Source organism: Pelophylax lessonae (genome assembly GCF_965119305.1).
Source record: "Pelophylax lessonae genome assembly, chromosome: 1".
Lineage (NCBI taxonomy): Eukaryota > Metazoa > Chordata > Amphibia > Anura > Ranidae > Pelophylax > Pelophylax lessonae.
In genome coordinates, this window is record NC_138768.1 from 585,746,008 (window position 1) to 585,765,189 (window position 19,182).

A 19,182-nucleotide genomic window follows, 5' to 3' on the forward strand; every position below is an offset into this window, starting at 1 on the left:
AGCACAGAAGAGCTCAGGGGCCGCACTAATGAGGGTTTATGGAAGCTTTCTGGTGGCTATACAGCTGCTGAATCACTTCCACCTAAGGGGATGCCTTAAACCTGCACATGAAGTGGCACAAGTATATGATGTACTAAAGAAAAAGTGACCTTTACAAAGAAAAAAAAAGACCATTTACTTGAATATACCATTTCCTTGCCAGTATGTACTGTCTGTAAGAATTTTTTTTTTTTTTAGTGGGTTGGCAGCTGACAATATAAAGTTCAGTCTATAGCATCAGTAGCAGAGATTTTTAGGGATTGCTTAACTTAGAGCCCTACTCACACTACTCTGCAACCCAAAATGCAGCCTGCACAGCATTTTGGGCTGCAGAGCTGTGTGGCAGGGTGTGGTGTGATTCAAATTTTATTTCAATACATAGTTCCATTTTTTTTTTGTTTAACTCTGTTAAAGCATACAAAGTAACACTTCATTCATGCCACTGTACAGCAGCATGGTGTGCTGTGCTTCCTATGCAGTGACATGTGGGACCATAAAGAGCACTGCAATATTATGAAAACATGTTACACAATATTGCAAAGCTTGCAAAAACAGTGAAACACTGTGTTCTGGTCTTAACATTACACACAGAAAACTATTGTTGCTGTGTGTCATTTCAGTTACTTGCATTTTTCCATGAAGGAAAATGCAGGTAACTACATATAGTATGAATGAGACCTTAGACTGATGCCATCATTTCTGATACTTCTTTAAGCCATCAGAAGGGATCTTACCACCACCAGGGAACACACTATGAAGCCAATATACCATTGTGTCAGGGATAAAACAGGCTGTCTACCTAATAGTGCTCATTCTATTTAAATTACCTAAATCTTGGGGTCTTTGCTCAGGTATCTGAGCATTATCCCTCTTGCCCTATTGCCTGAAGCAGAGGCCTCAGGGTCCTCAGTGTCACTGAGGACAACATTGTCCTCAAAAATTTTACTCCAGCCACATATAAGTCCCAGGGTCTACTCACCGCCAGAGCCCTAACCCTACTCTTCTTGTATTCCTTATCTGCCTCCTGCTGTCTCACATAGAGACAGTAGGCAAAGACACCCACTGACCTTGAGACAGCAGAAAGTCATTCTCTTACTGCTACTGCTTTGCCTCTAGTACATGGTCTATAAGGCTACAGTGGAAGTTGGAACATGAGAGAGATTGTATTACTAATCATCACTTTGTTACAGCTCTTCATTATGGTCACCTCATGTAAAGGTACCAAAAAGCTGGATGCATTTCAAATGAGCCATTGATGCTTTGCAAAAAACAGCTCCCATGAGTCTGTCTTCATAACCACACAGGTTCTCATTAATGGTATGTTGCTATTTGTGCAGCCTCTGCAGTATGGCCAATGTTGAGTTCTAGCGCCAGGTTTATGATGCACCCCCCAGGTTGAGAACATGTGCTAGGTACATATCAGATTTTCCACAGGTGAACGGTGGCCTTGCCTGGCTAAATATACCAGATGCCAGCCACCTCATGTCCTAGGCCTGGAGAGCTGCCAGCAGCTCTGATCCAGTGTGGATCCTCTCCTCTGGGCATGCAAGCGGCAGGGGCTGCTGTCCTAGTGCTGCCCTAGGCTAGCTATATCCAGGGCAGACCGACAGGTACTTTGTTGACTATTAGTTATTGTTATTTCATGGTAGGTATTTCCTAATATCATCTATACATTTTATTTTCTTTTATGTTTTATGTATCCAACCAATATACTGTTTAACTTCAAACTTCCTTCATTATTGCTCCTTTTATATATTACATTTTCCTGCTGAAATACTGTTAACTGACAAGAATGATAAACATGTTTCAGCTACAAATCAACTAATTACCTGTTTATATATAAACATAGCTGACTTATCATCATTATATCTTTTAATTTTAACCTAAATGAAATAATTATAGAAAATGTTGTGTCATGTAGAAGAAAGGAAACCATATGTGAGATAAAAACAACTTTAAAGCGTCTGACTTTTACATGTTAACACATCACCTTTTGCTGCTTTTAAAAATCCCTCAAAGTGAAAAATATCTGGTTTTCCTCATTATTAACAGGGCAAATGCTAAATGTAAACCAATCAGAACTGTCTTTTGTCAACTCAGTACAAAAAGAACACATATTAGGTTTGGTACGGATACTAAATCTTGCATGTGGCCCTTTTTCCTTGTAGTGAATTGACTAAGCCTGCTTTTGTAATAAAACATCCAACACATTTTCAGTGATAAGTTTGCAATGGGTTATGGCATGTCTTTGCTTTTTTGTATAATATTCACAATGCCCAATGTATAGTTTTTGTTGTATACCATGTAAGATCATATTTTGATGCTAAAGGAAATTGTTTTATGGGCTGCTGTTTTATAAAAAAAGAAAAACACTAATAGTTCAAATACCTTTATTTTAAACATATAACTAAACAGTGCATGCACAATCTTGGCCCCACATAAGACAATTTTGGTTGGGAAAAAAATAATAATTACAATAAATTGAAAATTCCCTAGCAATTTTCTGTATGCTTTTTTTTTTAGCTTTAAGCGACCACAAAGCTGAAATTAGGGTGGAAATCAATTAATGCCTTAAAATGGCAGTCAACGGGCAATTTTTGTTACCCCAATTTGTATATTTAGCTTCTTTAGAAACTACAAAAAAAAAAAAAATGTATGTTGTAGATTGTAAAATTGAAGTTGTTGCTTTAGTCAAAAACTGATAGAAATCGCTAAAACTTAGCCCAGAGCTGACATGTGTATAGCTAGATTTAAGGATAACCAGGGATTGCATGAAAATCGTTGTTAATTGGTTGTTTGATTTTAATACTTGAGCTGAACATTTTTTTTTAAATAACATTTGTAAATATGTCTTTGGAGCTTGCCTCATTTTCTGGCCTGTTTCTAATTGTAGTTCTCAATGTACTTTTGGTCATGTCTTTATTAGTAAAGAATCTCCTCTTTAACCGTTTGGCAACCGTATACTGTATATATGGAGGCAAGGTGGCTCCCCTGCGCTGGATCACGTACCTAGTACACAGCGAGAGTCAGTCAGTGGGTCCAGTGGACCTGCCAGGACCTGCCGATCATTCTGGGCACAAATGCAGAACAGCAGTCTACCTATGTAAGCGAGTGCTGTTCTTTCAGTAGGAAAATAATCGATCTTGTGTTTCTGCAAAACAGGAACTTGTAGTGCACAGTGGATTTGCCTTTAGTAAATAAACCCCTTAGTGTCCGATTTGTCCACCGCAATGTCACAGTCCCGCTTAAAGTTGCTGATCACCGCCATTACTATTAAAAAATAAATAAATAAAAATTCCATAACTACCGTATTTATCGGCGTATAACACACACTTTTTCCCCCTGAAAATAGGGGGCAAATTGTGTGTGCGTGTTATACGCCGATATCATTAAAAAAAAGTCAGGGTACATACCCCAGTATCAGGCGAGTGGACGCCATCTGACATTATCTGGGGGACCTGCGAGTCCCGGGCCCCCCAGACCCCGCATTGCAGGCCTCGGCAGCCATCCTCCTACCGGTGTATGTTACACAGTTTAACTCTCGCGGCCGTCAGAGTATAACCATGGTAACGCTCTGCACAGCTCGCGAGAGTTTAGCCTGAGCTAAGAGGAGCAGAGAACTGCTGAACGTGTACCAGCCAGGTACAAGTAGTTAAAAACCTGTGGGATAAAATAAGTCTCAGGGAGTGGTGGAGCACACAGTAATCACTGCCTGACAAGGGGGAGGGGGAGCTAAAAGACACATACTGGCTGACAGGCCCCCCTCCCTGCAGAGCAGAGTGTGTGTCAGCAGGCAGCAGTGTTCACTGGTGTTAAAGGGGGCCAGAGTGACAAAAGGAGTCTGCCGAGGGGTTCAAAGAAACACACTGCCTGACAGGGAAGTGAGGAGCTAAGAGACACGCACTTGCTCCTCCATTCCTGCAAAGCAGAGTGTGTGTCTATTTGCCCCTTCCCCCCTATCAGGCACTGTAGAGATGTCCAGAACTTGTACCCTTTTAGCTACAAATGTTTCAAAGTGGTGAAGGGGGACAAAGTTCTGTGCTACCCTTATTTTTCTTTAAAGTTTTTTAAATTAAGTTTGTTTGAAGAAAATTCCCTCTTAAAGTTAGGTGCATGTTATACGCCGCTGCGTGTTATACGCCAATAAATACGGTATATCTCATAGTTTGTAGACACTATAACATTTGCGCAAACCAATCAATTTATGCTTATTGGGATTTTTTACCAAAAATATGTAGCAAAATACATATTGGCCTAAATTTATGAAGAAATTTGATTTTTAAATTTTTTATTAGATATGTTTTATAGCAGAAAGTGATAAATAACCGAAAAATTTCTATCAAATACATAATTTTCCTTTCCTGATGGATTCCATGGCAGCATATGTATGGGTTAACCCTGTCTCCTCTCCAATCCTATAGGAACCCACTCCGATAAATGTTTGCTCAGAGTCAGAGGCTGCGTTCTGTAACTAGCCTACTCATGACACTGGGAGGGAACTCCTGCTGCCATGGAGTCCATCAGGAAAGTTAATTTGGAAAGAAAATTATGGTAAGTATTTAATAGGAAATTTTCCTTTTTCCTGACAGACTTCATGGCAGCATACTTATGGGAAATAACTAGCCATAGACCCAATGGGTGGGCAATGCTGCACCAAAGACTTTAATTTGTCACATGCAAGAACAATGGTTCCCCTAAACGGGACTTTTAAGGCACTTGAAAGATAAATTATAGAAAATTGGAAAAATATATGTAGAAAATTCAATTTAATTTATTAAGTGCAAAAAAAGTAAACAATAAGTTAAAATGGCATGTACAAGCAAGGGTTGGACAGACAGACAAAACTCATAACGCTGGAACTACATAACCCGACATGTTTCGAAGCTAATTAGTTGCTCCTTCTTCAGGGGGGGTTTCACAGCGGTATTAGAGTTAGGTCAAAGCTGGACTTTCATTGCATGTACAAAAGTTAAAAACATCTGGTTGGTATGGATTCATCCGGTGATAAATATGGTGGTAGGTTGTAGTTGTGTCACATGACTAAGACCCCGGAAGTTCAGGCCAGGGGTGCCCTACAAAGATCTGAGCATCTGAAGTCCTTGAGAGGGAGGGACCAGGAATATTCCCATAAGGTATGATGTCTCCAATAGAGAGATTGCCGATCTGAGGGATGATATGGTTGACCAAATGAACGTCCTCTCCACACAGCAACCAGCAGACAAGTGTTAATTTGTCACATCAACAGACAACTGAGAGGGCCTTCAAACCAAGATAAACAGAGGATAAAGAAGCAGGCTCTACACAATAATGAGCCATACATGTATTGATCGGGGACCACAAGACCGCCCTACAGATTACATTGGAAACCATATTTTGTGAGACTGCCCAAGTGTAGAAACACTCCTGATCAAGTGAGCTGTCACCACCTCCAAAGGTGCCAAGCCCTCAGCTCTGTGAGCCTGTCAGATGGCCTGGACAATCCATGCCACAATCTTCATAGATGCGGAACAATTCCATTTGTTCTTTCTGGCAAAAATAATGAACAGGTTTTCTGAAAGCCTAAAGGAAGCTGTTGCTTGTAGATATACCTTCACTATATCTAAGAATCAAACTCAGGATTCCCTGTTTATTAGGCAGGCACTTTAATCAACTAAGCAACAGAAAGACCTCTCCCACGTCTAAAGGACACATGTTAGTACTCTAAATGTTGGCAGAACAATTTCTTGGTTCCCATGAAAGACTGATGTACCCGTAGGATTTGAGTCACGCATAGCTAACAAAACCGCTTGATCTGGAAAGGATATTAAGAAAGGTTCTCCATGACCAATGCTTCAATGTGTGAGGCTTTTTATGCTGATTTAATAGCCAAGAGAAAGGCAAACTTGACAGAGAGGTCTTTAACCACTTCTGGACCATAAGGATTTGCCCCCTTAATGACCAGGTCATTTTTTGCGATTCGGCACTGCGTTATTTTAACGGACAATTGTGCGGTAGTGCGATGCTGTACCCAAATAAAATTTATGTCCTTTTTCCCACAAATAGAGTTTTGTTTTGGTGGTATCTGATCACCTCTTTTTATTTTTTGCGCTATAAAAAAAAAAGAGCGACAATTCTGAAAAAAAAATATATATTTTTCACTTTCTCCTATATAACATTCCCCAAAGAAAAAAAAAGAAAAAAATCAAAGTTTTTTTAACATTTTAGGCCAATTTGTTTTATGCTACATATTTTAAGTAAGAAAAATTGCAATAAGCGTATTTTGATTGGTTTGCGCAAAAGTTATTGCGTCTACTAACTATTTATGTAATTTTTATTGTTTTTTTCTTTTTACTAGTAATGGCGGCGATCCGCGATTTTTAGCGGGACTGCGACATTGTGGCAGACAAATCGGACCTCTAATTGACATTTTTGACACTTTTGGGGGGACCAGTAACATTGCTACAATGTCAAGAACCAGATCATCAGATGTAACTGTGCTGGACATGGATTTAGAATTGCACCAAGTGACAGAAGGACTGGCACAAGGGAAAGGGGCACTAGGTTCTGATAGCTGAGTTAGCTAGCAAGGGGAACCATGGCCTATTTGTCCAATGAGGCATCACTGCCACTACCTCCACAATTTCTGTTCTGAGTTTTCATATAAATCCAAGGATGACTGGGACTGGAAGAAAGGCAAAGGGCCCATTGCATTTCCAATGATCTGTCAGGGCATCTGTCCTGAGGGCTTGGAGATACCAGCCCCACTTATACTACTTCTCAAACTTGGCGTTGCATGGAGAGTTGAAGGGATCAACTTCTGGACTGACCCCCAGGGGCAAAAACCCCCTGCGGGTCAGACCCCCAGGGGCAAAAACAGTCTTAAAATCCCTATATGGAGAGACAATTCGATGTTGTCCAATTGGACTCTTGAAAGAAAGTCTGTTAGACTATTCTGGACTTCGGGGGCATAAGCTGATGAGATGTCGGCTACATTCCTCTGCGCACAAAACATGATTGACTCCACTTCCTGTAATAGAGAACAGGCTGTCAGTCCGCCTGTGTCTCTTTACCTAGGAGAGCACCGTAGTGTTGACTAGCCTAAGACCACTGATGCTCCCTTCGTTATATGGTGAAAGGCCTGTAGGATGCAGAAGGCTGCCCATAGTTTCAGAATGTTAAACACAATCTTGTAAAATTGACAGCCCCACTTGCCTTGAGCTATCCCCAACAGACAGTAAGCCCCCCATCCTGTATTGCTGGCATCGGATGTGATTGTGAACCAGGCAATGGGGGGGGGCAATTAAATGACAAATGAGTACATTTCTCCATTGCAGCCCCCAGGGATCTAAATTACCTGAATCCTGCTTCCTGTCTCCCACTGCTGGAGAAGCCCCATCCAGAAGGGCCGCATTCTCCAGAGTATCTACTTGACCATTGGATCCATAGACACAATAGTGCAGATAAGTTTAGACACTGAATGGTGTGCAAGTGGGAAGAAGACAAGGCCTGGAGGTTCCAGATCATCAGGATCCAGAAGCAAAGCAATGGACCTCTTGATTTTATAGAACTGAGCCCCGAGGTACAAAAAAGATTGAGTGGGCTCCGGGTGGCTCTTTTCCAGATTTAGCAGCCTGTCTAATTTGAGAATCATTAAAAAGACCTGAGCTCTGGGCTCCAGCAGCTGCCCCCTGTCTTGGGACAGTAGGAGAAGGTCATCCAAGTAGTGATGCAGGCGTATGCCCCTTGTTTTGATAAAGACTATAACAGCCAATAGGACTTTGAAAAATATGCAGCGCTATGTTGAAAGCCCGAATGGTGGACAAGTAAGCTGGGAATGGTGAACGGCGAACCGAAGGAACTTGCGGATGTCTTCTACAGTGGGCATATGAAAATAAGCCTCATTAGGTCTGTAGAAATGAGCCAGTCACCTGGCTGGACCCCCTATGAATCAATGTCTCCATCTTGAAGTTCTCCTTTTTGATGAAAATTGTCTTAGGTGTGTGAGGTCTATAAATGGCCTCCACAAACCATTCTTCTTCATGACTATAAAGAGGGGCGAGTACCTACCCTGAAATCTTTTGCATTCTGGGACTGGCACAGCAGCACCTTGTGATGCCAGTGACTTTACATAATACAAGAGTTTATGCTTCTTTACCTCGGAGTGAGGTAAATCCGTGGAAACTAATCTCAGATGAGAAGGACTTCTGAAGGAAAATACGTGTCCTGAAGAGACCGCTTTGACGTTCCAATAGTCTGAGCCCTAACTTAGTAGCTTCTCGGATGCCTGAGGTAAAGTTTTTAGCAGACTTCTGAGGGGATATCTGGCATATAAAGCATGGGACCCGTGCATGCTCTAAACTTTGTCTTCTAGACTGTGTTGTCTTCTGGCCTAGCAGGCGCCAGTCCTGAGGCAAAACCCCTAATTGCCAACTGTGGCCGGATTATGGCGCTATCCAGCTTGTTAACAAAGATAAAGCTCCCTCAAAGGGAACTTACACTATGCCTGCTAGAGATGGGATCAGCAAGCAAAGGCCATAGCCATAGCACTCACTATGACGAAACTGGCAAGAGAATAACTCGCCCACTATGTGGATGATGTCAATTGAAGCCTCACTATGGAAACCAACGCCAGCTCCGGCTCCTGAACTACCGAGTTTCTAGCTGCTTCATATGAAAACGCTCTTGAATACTGCATCCACATTCTCCAAAGGCCATATTGCAAGTGCACTAGGAAATGCAGTCACTGTAGCTCTGAGGGGAACATGCAAGGACAATAAAAAACAACATTTTTGCTTGCACATGATTGGATGATAGAAATCAGCAGAGCTTCCCCTCATTTCAGATCTTCCCCTTAGATCTACAGTGACTGCACTTCCAAGTGGACTTCTAAGTCCACTGGTAGTGCACAGTGGATTTGTCTTTAGTAAATAAACCCCAATGTTACTATCCCCAGAATCTTGTGGATTTTCCAAAGGAATAAATAGACAATGAGGTTGATTTACTAAAGGCAAATCCACTGTGCACTGCAAGTGTACTTGAAAGTGCAGTTGCTCAAGATCTGAGGGGAAGATGTGAAATGAGGGGAAGCTCTGCTGATTTCTGTTTTTGTTTTTTTTCCTTGCATGTTCCCCTCAGATCTTGAAGTGCACTTGTGGATGCATTTGCAGGTGCATTTGCAGTGCACAGACATTTTGTCTACAGTAAATCAACCCCAATGTTCTCCAGAGAAGTAGGCTGTGCATTTTACAGTAACCTTATAGCTGTCACTGGCCCAAGAAATGATGGAAAAGCTCCCAAATGGGTATGCATACAGAAATTGCAATATGAGATTGAATGTAACTATTCTCCACTCTATTCAGAATCCAAAAATGTGTGGATCTTTATGGATCATTGAATGCTAGTCCAAAAGTGAATAATGGATGGGATAAAGTTAGGCATGAGTTTTTTTCTAAAGCATACCGACCATCAAGTTCCACATAGTGATACGGTGGCACGCACTGCATACAATGCATTGCTCCTTTGAAATTTGCTTGATTTAAAGGCCATAGGACCTGTGGACTTCAACAAACATTAATAATTTCAGAGTAAACATCTATGGCTGTGATATCCTGTTGGACAGAAATTAAAGTGGTTGTAAACCTTCAAATAAACCTAGTGAAGTGAACAACCTCAGATGATACACAGAGATTATACAAATCCTCCTACATAGGTTTTACTTGTTTATCTGCAGTCTTCTCCTCTCTACACCCCTCAAAAAGGGCAGATCATGTTAAAAAAAACATTCTTCATCTGTAAGAAGCACAGATGAGGGGGGTGGAGAGGCTGCAGTTCCAGTGTGTGAGAGCTGATTGGAGGAAAAGAACACACCCCTTCACACAGCAGAAGAACTGTGTTCTGTTCTGAGCTCTCCCCGCCTCCTAGCACAATTTTTTTTCATGTGTCGGGAAAACTTCTCAGAAGTAACTCATGCTGATAACAGAGGCGTGAAGCATTTAGAGCTTTGGAGAGAGATACTTAAACGCTGCAGATATATGTGCTTTGCTCATATTTCATAACTTAGGTTTTCAACCACATTCAGATACAGGATAAATGGACACAGAAGTTGCTCATATCAAGAATGTAGTGGATTTAAAGACTGCAAACTTGGATTTAAGTAAAAAGCCCAAATAAAGTCCGACATCTTAATAATCGTTTTATCATCCTGTACCCCAGTCTAATATGATTGGTGAATGTAGTGAATGTACAGAAAAAGAATATGTTACCCCAACATTTCATATTCCTGATATATTGTGTGTACTTGTGTTAAAAAGTATCCTGTTGGCTGTGCATTGCTTCCTTTGTGTTTCTGCATTTCTTTGTGTTTCCCTCCTTTCCTGTTTCAAACTGACCATGCTAGGCATCAGAGCATATTCATCCCTGTGTGTTCAGTTTTCTGGTTGTGCTGAGAGAACAACGTGCCTGCCCTTCAATGATTAGACTTGTGCTGACACATTAACACTGCACAACCCTTTACTGGGAAGATCAGTGTTCTGCTGTTTCTCCACCCATACACTCCACTTTTCTATGCCAGTATAGCTGAGTAATAGCCACATCATCACAAGTGTCCTCTCACAGACCTGTACTGCAGAAGAAGCTAGGCAGTACATCAGTTCTGTTACTGAGTGGTGATTACCAAGTACAGTAGGAGTGGCTCTGGTTCCTTTTGCTCTGAACAGTTATAGTTAGTCACCCTGCACAACTACTGTAACAGGAAAGTAGTAATAAACCTATAAAAACTTGTTTCTGCAATGTCTTTCTGACTGAATATCTATGTCTGTGACGTCAGTTGGGCTTTAACCTACACACTAAACTAATGTACATTTCCAGTAATTCTCCCATTCTTAATTTAAATGCAGTTGCCCCATAAGTTAAAAACATTACATTTGCGTTAATAATAATGCAGCATCTTCTATTCATGCAGAAGAATGTTTAAATTTATTGGCCACTGTAAATGGAACAATATATCTTAAATTGAATAAATACCTATCAGTTAGCTCTTTTACTTTGCATTTGTATTTACTAACACTTCCTATAGCATGAGGCGCACGTGTTTAAATCATCATTTTAAATCTGTCCCAAATTAAGTGGAAAAATTGTAACTTTGGCTTCCAGTATTTGCTTATACTAATGCATATATCATTTACTATAATTACACAAATACAGATAATGTTTTCATTGATTGAGCAACATAGTCTAAATATTTATTACCTAGATTAAAACTGGAAAGGCAAACAGGTTCAGTTGCCAAGAACATTTTTCTCAGAAAATTTACATGGAATATATTTACATTATTGGCCAAATGAATTCTGAAGTGGAGCTCCCGTTCTCATTTATGTTTAATAAGACAACGTACAAACTTGCTGTAAATTCAGTATTCAGCAAAATATAGCTACAGTATGGTATTAAATACCCAACAGATGCCCTACATTATTAACATTTCTTAAAAATAGAAAGCTTTTCATTAAACAATGTATACTGTATCTACTTTGTGGAGGGTATGTCCAAGCATTGCCCACATTTAACCTCAAACCTATATCTCCTCCTCTAGAGAATTTCCCAGCATTATTTTGTATTTTACTTTGTTCCTGTAGTTAAATACAATTTTTTAGTTTATATCCTATAAAATAATCCCCAGCCTTAAAAATAAAATCTTGCAGGGCAAGTTGTACTCAGTTCAGTTTCTAATAACATAGACACAACCCCATAAATACCTTTCCAAAAAAATTCCTTTCCCTATTATCTGTGTATCGGAAGGCTTTTGATACTAAAGGCAGCAACATTGTTTTGTTGGAAAGAAATTAATGCATGCATCCTTCTGCAGTAGAACCAAAAGAATGGACATAGGCAGAGCTCTGTAGTCCAGTAGGCAGACTGGCAACACTGGTTGGGTTTTAATTAAAGCAGAGGCACTGTTGCCAGCTTAAACTGGGAGTTAGGTACACACTGGATATTTGGCAACTTGAAAGGTATCTGAATTTTATAAAGAGATACATTTTTTAATATTTTTGTGTCATGACATAAACTTTAACTTCAGTTCAACAAGCTTTATTTTCTTTGCACTGAGTACAAATTGTACTTAAAATAAATAAGAAAAAATATGGTAATTTTATTTTGCCACTTCTTTTATTTACTATTTATGGCATGGAGGTGTCCTAAAATTTTTAGGTTCTTCTTTTAAAAACAAGTGAGATGCCAGTGCTTTTTTTTGGAACTGAAAATATTTAAAATGTTATGGCTAGTTCTTTAAAATAAATCTTCTTTCTGAATAAATCTCTTTAATAAACACAGGCTGTTTATATGAATTTTTCTACTGAAAGCATTGTACGTGCATATGGTCTGTACTTGCCTGGTCTCACATTTAACACACAACATTAATACATTTATAATATAAAAAGAAAACAATGTAAAGGTAAATTACTAGGTGCATGTTGTTTTTTTGCAGCTAATAAATGAAGGTATCAAAACAGGTTAACAAATGCATGTTAGAAGCAGTAACTACAGAGCATTGATGATAGCTGACATTTCTTTTTTATATTTAGCATAGAGTGGAATAATTTAAAAACCCTCTTAGATTTTTATTGATACTCAATGATCTGTTAAATGTATTTTATTTACTTTTTGTTGTGCTGATACCAATTTTATAAGACAGAAAGGTGTAGAAAAAAAAATATGTTTTTTTTTTGTCTTTGAAACTGTATGTTGTTGGAGATGTACTCCTATTTTATACCTGGTGAAAGTATTGTCACCAGGACAGGAAATTATAAGAATGTTTGTAAATCTGTATAGAAGTAAAATCTCCACAGGTGCTTGAATTCATCCCCACTCTATCAAAAAATAAATAAATTGACTGGATATGCACTTTTGTTTTATTTTATTGTGTGTACAGTTGCACCACGGAGTGCACACTAACTTAGCAAAATCAGCAACAGTAGTGAATATTTTTGCATTGTAATCTTTTAGAAAGTAGGGACCTGAAGTAAACATTCAATATTTAAAGCACTGAACCAATTGTTGGTTCTACATATATGAAAACCCGTATTAAATAAATAAATAAATAATAAATTTAGTTTATTAGCAATCAGGTTTACCCTCATGATACATAGTTGATACTGAAGCACAAGGAAATAGTAGCAATAGATTGTATCAAGAGTTTCCAGCAGTATACTGAAAGTGTACAACTCTCTTGACATGGATCTTGTGCACAACTGATTTTTTTCTTTTGACAGGGGTCAGTAAATGGACTGACCGGAATTTTGGAATTTGACGAAGTTGGTGATAATCCAAATATCCACTTTGAAATCCTGGGTACAAATTATGGTGAAGAACTCGGCAGAAGTGCCCGTAAGGTAAGCTAAGCATTACAAATAACACATTTCCCATAGGTTTTAATACATTTTACATGCTAAATGTTTATTAATATTGATCTCCAAAATAGTGGCAATATAGAACAAATAAATGATGCTCATGTCTTCCCAAAACTGATATCGAATTACCTGGCTTTATGTTATCACCCTTTTGCCCTGGTTATATTGTCTACAACAGTAAACAAAAAGCTGAGTTTTTAAATCACAATTCTACACATCTAGCTGATGCAGTAGTTTGGTTAAAATGGGACCTTGGATTGAAGTAGATGGTTTCGTATGATATCTGGGATTGTTTTATGAAATTGGCAGGGAGTCACAAGTATAATTTTTTACCACAGTCTTATTTGTCATATTTTCACTAGTCTATCCTTGTCTATGCTTGTACGTACCTAATAGCACTCTGTCATTTCCTAATTCTTTTATACATGGTTATTTAATTGTAAAACCTAGCTGATCTAAAAAAGGACTCTATCCCAGCAGATGAAAAATGTAGTGTTCTTTTTCTCTATGGGATGATCTTGCATAGTATTACTTAGCCTTATCCAGGGTGCTTCCCTCCTTGCTGGCCATGCTTGTCATGATCATTTCCCAGAAGCCACTTTTCTTGCTGGTCGTGTTGCCACCCCTCCCACCAACATAATCCTAACACATTTTTGTGCTGGAGGGAAAAAGTCAGTTGCTGCAGCACTGCAAGTTAAGATAGGTGATACTCTGTAATAGATCTTTCACTAGAAAATGAGCAGCAATGGTATAGTGAGGGGGAATGGTGGCATAATAATTATTTTTAGCCAGCTCCAAGTCCATCTTTAAAGTCTTTGCAGTAGGGCCACCATTACCACAAGAGTTAAATGCTTGTTAGGTCTAGGGGACCTGAAGGGAATGCATTACTTACTTTACATTGAGCACCAGCAGGCTCTGATGCTCTCCAATTCTCTTCTTCATTCTGGGCTGTGGGTGGTTCCTCTGCATCATCATGTACAATGTGCCTGTAGCTGGGAGTGCTTTTGAAAGGATAGAGGGCATTTACAATAGTGAGGACAAAGGTAAGTATTACTTCTTTTCTCTGAACCCCTAGACTTATGGAGCAGTTAACCTGTGTGTGTGTTGGGGGGGGTCCCACTACAAAGATACATTTTTTTCTTGTGCCCAGAATTGAGCCTTAAGAGGTGGAAGAGACTGTATCTTGTCCAAGCCCTCCAACCCACTAATCCGGCTTATACAGCCCAAAAAATGGAAATTACATTGCAAAAGCCCTTTCAGTGCTGGTGGATACTGGTCTGCTTCTTTGCACTGGTGTCCCAAGAAGTGGCTTTGAAGGTTTTCGTTTTTACTGCCTGATTTTCATTTTATTTTAGGAAAGCGTTAATTTGCTCCCTGATTATGACATTCTAGTCACAACTTTGTGTAGCTGATGGAAAGCATAAGATAGTTATTTCATTGTTTTGTATGTTGAGTAACCATTCTGTTGCAACTACTTGTTGGAGTCTAGTCTGATGCCGTATGATCTTGTTTAATATGGACTTATTATAGATTCTGGCCTGCAAAATAAAAAAAGTGTTCAGAATGTATGTAGAAACAATCTGTCTAACAACTACACAGTTGTGCCTTGGATTTTGCATGGCTTTTTTTTTTCCAGCAATGAGCAATGAGCTACAGTATTAAAGTGCATGGCTGTTTTATTTTTTAAAATGGCACCAATGTGGGAAAAGGGAATTGTTTCTGCTACCTTTGTCCACCCTTGAACATTGAATTTTGTACAGCTTAAGGCATAATACAAATTTTATGCAATTAGGTAAATCTGAGTCCTCCAAATACCCCAACAAACATCTACAGGGTTGCATGTGTTAGAAGTTTGGAGGAAGGAGCTTATGAAGTCTGTAACAGAAGTTCAAAACAATGAAAAAAAGTACATATAATTGGACATTCCCACACAATGTAGTAAAACATACCATTGTCAGATGGGCATTTAGGGCAACAAGGGGAGGGTAACTTATCAATTTTGAAAAGGATACATGGAGTGTAATATGCACAATGTTGGAGCTTGCCTCTGATAACTTTATCCCTAGCAGAGGTGACTGTGGATACCTCCTGTAGGGGCAGAATTTCCTGCCAGGCATCATCTGACAGTTCAAGTATATCTTGTTCTCAATGAGATTCAGTTTGCATAGGCTATTTAGTTTTGGGTTAGAGTAGTGCAGAATATTATTCAGAGATTAATTTACAATGATATGGCTTGGATAGCAAGTCCTCTAGATTACTAACCTGGAAGTTTACATTATTTAGACCAAACTGAGCTGCTGCAGCATTACGTATTTGTAGGTTTCTAAAATATGCAGCATTGGGAATACTATATTCTTTCCGAAAGTCCAAGAAATATTTAATTATATCATTCTCATAAAGGTGTGATACATATTTTACTCTGTGTCTTCCCCAGAAAAGGCTATGTGTCCTTTAGAAAAATATAAGTTTCAAAAATGGATAGCTGAAACATACAGGTTATAGGGATCATCATTGACAACATTTTTGTGCTATCTTGTAATTAATTATCTGGTTCACTCACATATGAATTTGATGCATTAATTCATAAAGATTTGAAACATGTTACATTTTTTAACTGTGTTTAGGGTGTACCATGTAATATGTATCTAATCACCTGCTTTCAATTACAACCATTTCAAGAGCCCCTCCATCCTCCATTACAGCGGGCGGGGGTTCCTCTCCTCCGCAGCGACTGTCACATTTAACCACTTCTATACCGCGTCATTGAAAAATGACGGTGGCAGGAAGTGCTCCTCGATCCGGGCCGACGTCATGTGACGGTGACCCAATCTTGCCGCTACTGCGCGGCAATCAGGGATGAGGCTCGTCCCTCGGACTGAGCCCATCCCCAATCAAGGTAAACAGCCAATGAAATTGGCTGTTTACCACGTGATCGGCTGTGTCAATCACAGCCGATCACATGAGCGGCTCCAGAGCGAGCCGCTCATTCTCTCCTCAATGCGCGCTGATCGGGGATGAGGCTCGTCCCTCAGACAGAGCCCATCCCCGATCTAGGTAAAGAGCCAATGAAATTGGCTTTTTACCATGTGACTGGCTGTCAATCACAGCCCGTCACAGAATGTCAACAGAGAACACGGTAACCAGCTGTCACCGTGTTCTCCCCCTCACACACTCCTCACCCCCCCAATAAAGAGGACCTGTCACTAGCCCATCAAAGTACCTGTCACTAGCCCATCAAAGTACCTGTCACTACCTCATCAAAGTACCTGTCACCAGCCCATCAGGTACTCTGATGACAGGTACTCGGGTACTCTAATGGGCTGGTGACAGGTACTTGGGTACTCTAATGGGCTGATGAAAGGTACTCGGGTACTCTGATGACAGGTATTCGGGTACTCTGATGACAGGTATTCGGGTACTTTGAGTACCTGTCATCGGAGTACCCGAGTACCTGTCATCGGAGTACCCGAGTACCTGTCATCGGAGTACCCGAGTACCTGTCATCAGAGTACCTGAGTACCTGTCATCGGAGTACCTAAGTAACTGTCATCAGAGTACCCGAGTATCTGTCTCCAGCCCAGAGTGCCCGAGTACCTATCTGCAGCCCATCAGATTACCCGAGTACCTGTCTCTAGCCCATCAGAATACCCAAGTACCTCTCTGAAGCTCATCAGAGTACCCAAGGACCTTTCTGAAGCCGATCAGTGTACCTGAGTACCTATCTGCAGCCCATGCCTCCTAGATTATGTGTTGGAGGTGTTTGCTTTCCAAAATGTGGTCATTTTATGGGGGTTTCCATTGTCCTGGGGTTCCAGGGCCTTCAAAAGTATGATTGGTTGTAATGAAATTATATGTGTAATTTATGCTCCTAGAACACCTGACGGCGTTCCTTGCATATTGGGCCTCTGTATGTGGCTATGCTGTGACAAAGTCCCACACATGTGGTATCACTATACTCAGGAGGAGTAGTAAAATGTATTTTGGGGTGTCATTTTTGCTATGTACATGCTATGTGTTAGAAATATCCTATAGATTGACAACTTTGTGTAAAAAAAAAATGCGTTTTCAATTTCTTTCCACATTCTCCAAAAACTTGTGGAAAAAAATGACATGTTCAAAAGACTCATTATGCCTCATAGAATATACATTGCAGTGTTTTCTTTCCAAAATGGGGTCATTTTGTGGGTAATTGCATTGTCCTGGTGTTCCAGGGCCTTCAAAAGTGTGATAGGTCATTAGGAAATTATATGTGTAATTTATGCTCCTAGAACACCTGACGGTGCTCAATGCATGTTGGGCCTCTGTATGTGGCCAGGCTGTGTAAAAGTCTCACACATGTGGTATTGCCATACTCAGGAGGAGTAGCAGAATGTATTTTTGGGTGTAATTGCAAGTATGCATATACTGTGTGTGAGAAATAACTTGTAATTATGACAATATTGTGTAAAAAAAAAATATATTTATTCATTTTCCCAAGAATTGTGTGAAAAATTACAACTTTAAAAAATACACCATGCCTCTTACTAAATACCCTGGAATGTCTACTTTCCAAAAAGGGGTCATTTGGGGGGTATTTGTACTGAGATAGGCCATCGGTACATCAGGTGTGATAAATTTTCAATGATTGGCACCATAGCTTGTAGACTCTATAACTTTCACACAGAGTAAATAATAACCACTAATTTGGGTTATTTGTACCAAAGATATATAAAAGTATAAATGTTGGCCCAAATTTATGAAAAAAATTACTTATTTGCAAAATTTTATAATAGAAACTAAAACACAATGTGCTTTTTTCAAAATTTTCGCTATTTTTTCACTTATATCGCAAAAATAAAAAACAGTGGTGATTAAATACATAGTTACATAGTTACATAGTTAGTGAGGCTGAAAAAAGACACAAGTCCATCCAGTTCAACCTATGTGTGTGTGTTTGCTTTTAACCGTACATTGTATACCCCTGTATGTTGTGGTCTTTAAGGTGTCCATCCAATAGTTTTTTTAAACTATCAATGCTCCCCGCTGATACGACTGCTTGCGGAAGAGAATTCCACATCCTTACCGCTCTTACAGTGAAGAACCCCTTACGCACTTTAAGGTTAAACCGCCTTTCCTCTAGTTTTAGTGAGTGGCCACGTGTCTTATTGTATTCCCTTACTCTAAATAGTTTGTTCCTTATGCTCGGGTCGCCAGTACAGTATTTGTACATTGATATCATATCCCCCCTCAAGCGTCTCTTCTCCAGAGAGAATAGGTTCAGTGCTTGTAGTCTTTCCTCATAGCCGATGTCCTCCATTCCCCTAATTATTTTTGTTGCCCTTCTCTGGACTTTCTCCAGTTCCAGCACATCCTTCCTGAGGACCGGTGCCCAGAACTGGACAGCATACTCCAGATGTGGCCGGACCAGAGTCTTGTAGAGTGGAAGAATAATCTCTTTATTTCTGGAGTGAATCCCCTTTTTTATACAACCCAGTATTCTGTTGGCTTTGCTTGCAGCGGCTTGGCATTGCATGCCACTTCCAAGCCTGTTGTCTACCAGTACCCCCAGGTCCCTTTCCATCCTAGACTCACCCAGAGGTTCCCCCCCTAGTGAGTAGCTTGCTTTCTGGTTTCTGGCCCCCAAGTGCATTACTTTACATTTTTCTACATTAAATCTCATCTGCCATGTAGTTGCCCACCCCGTTATTTTGTTCAGGTCTGCTTGCAAGATTTCCACATCCTGCATAGAAGATATTGGCATGCCTAATTTAGTATCATCTGC

The 19,182-nt window shown here is 39.9% G+C and overlaps 1 protein-coding gene across 3 annotated transcripts in view; it reads left to right on the forward strand.

Annotated features, from left to right (window-relative positions):
* Nucleotides 1-19,182, forward strand: part of GRID2 (glutamate ionotropic receptor delta type subunit 2) — a 1,458,531-nt gene that overhangs the window by 929,351 nt on the left and 509,998 nt on the right. For all 3 annotated transcript variants that reach the window (XR_014225747.1, XR_014225748.1, XM_082268534.1), the window contains exon 8: nt 13,284-13,403. Coding sequence is in view for 1 of the 3 variants with exons in the window: in XM_082268534.1 (XP_082124660.1) it covers nt 13,284-13,403 (120 nt within the window). In the remaining 2 variants the exon portion in view is untranslated. The remainder of the gene's footprint in view (nt 1-13,283; nt 13,404-19,182) is intronic.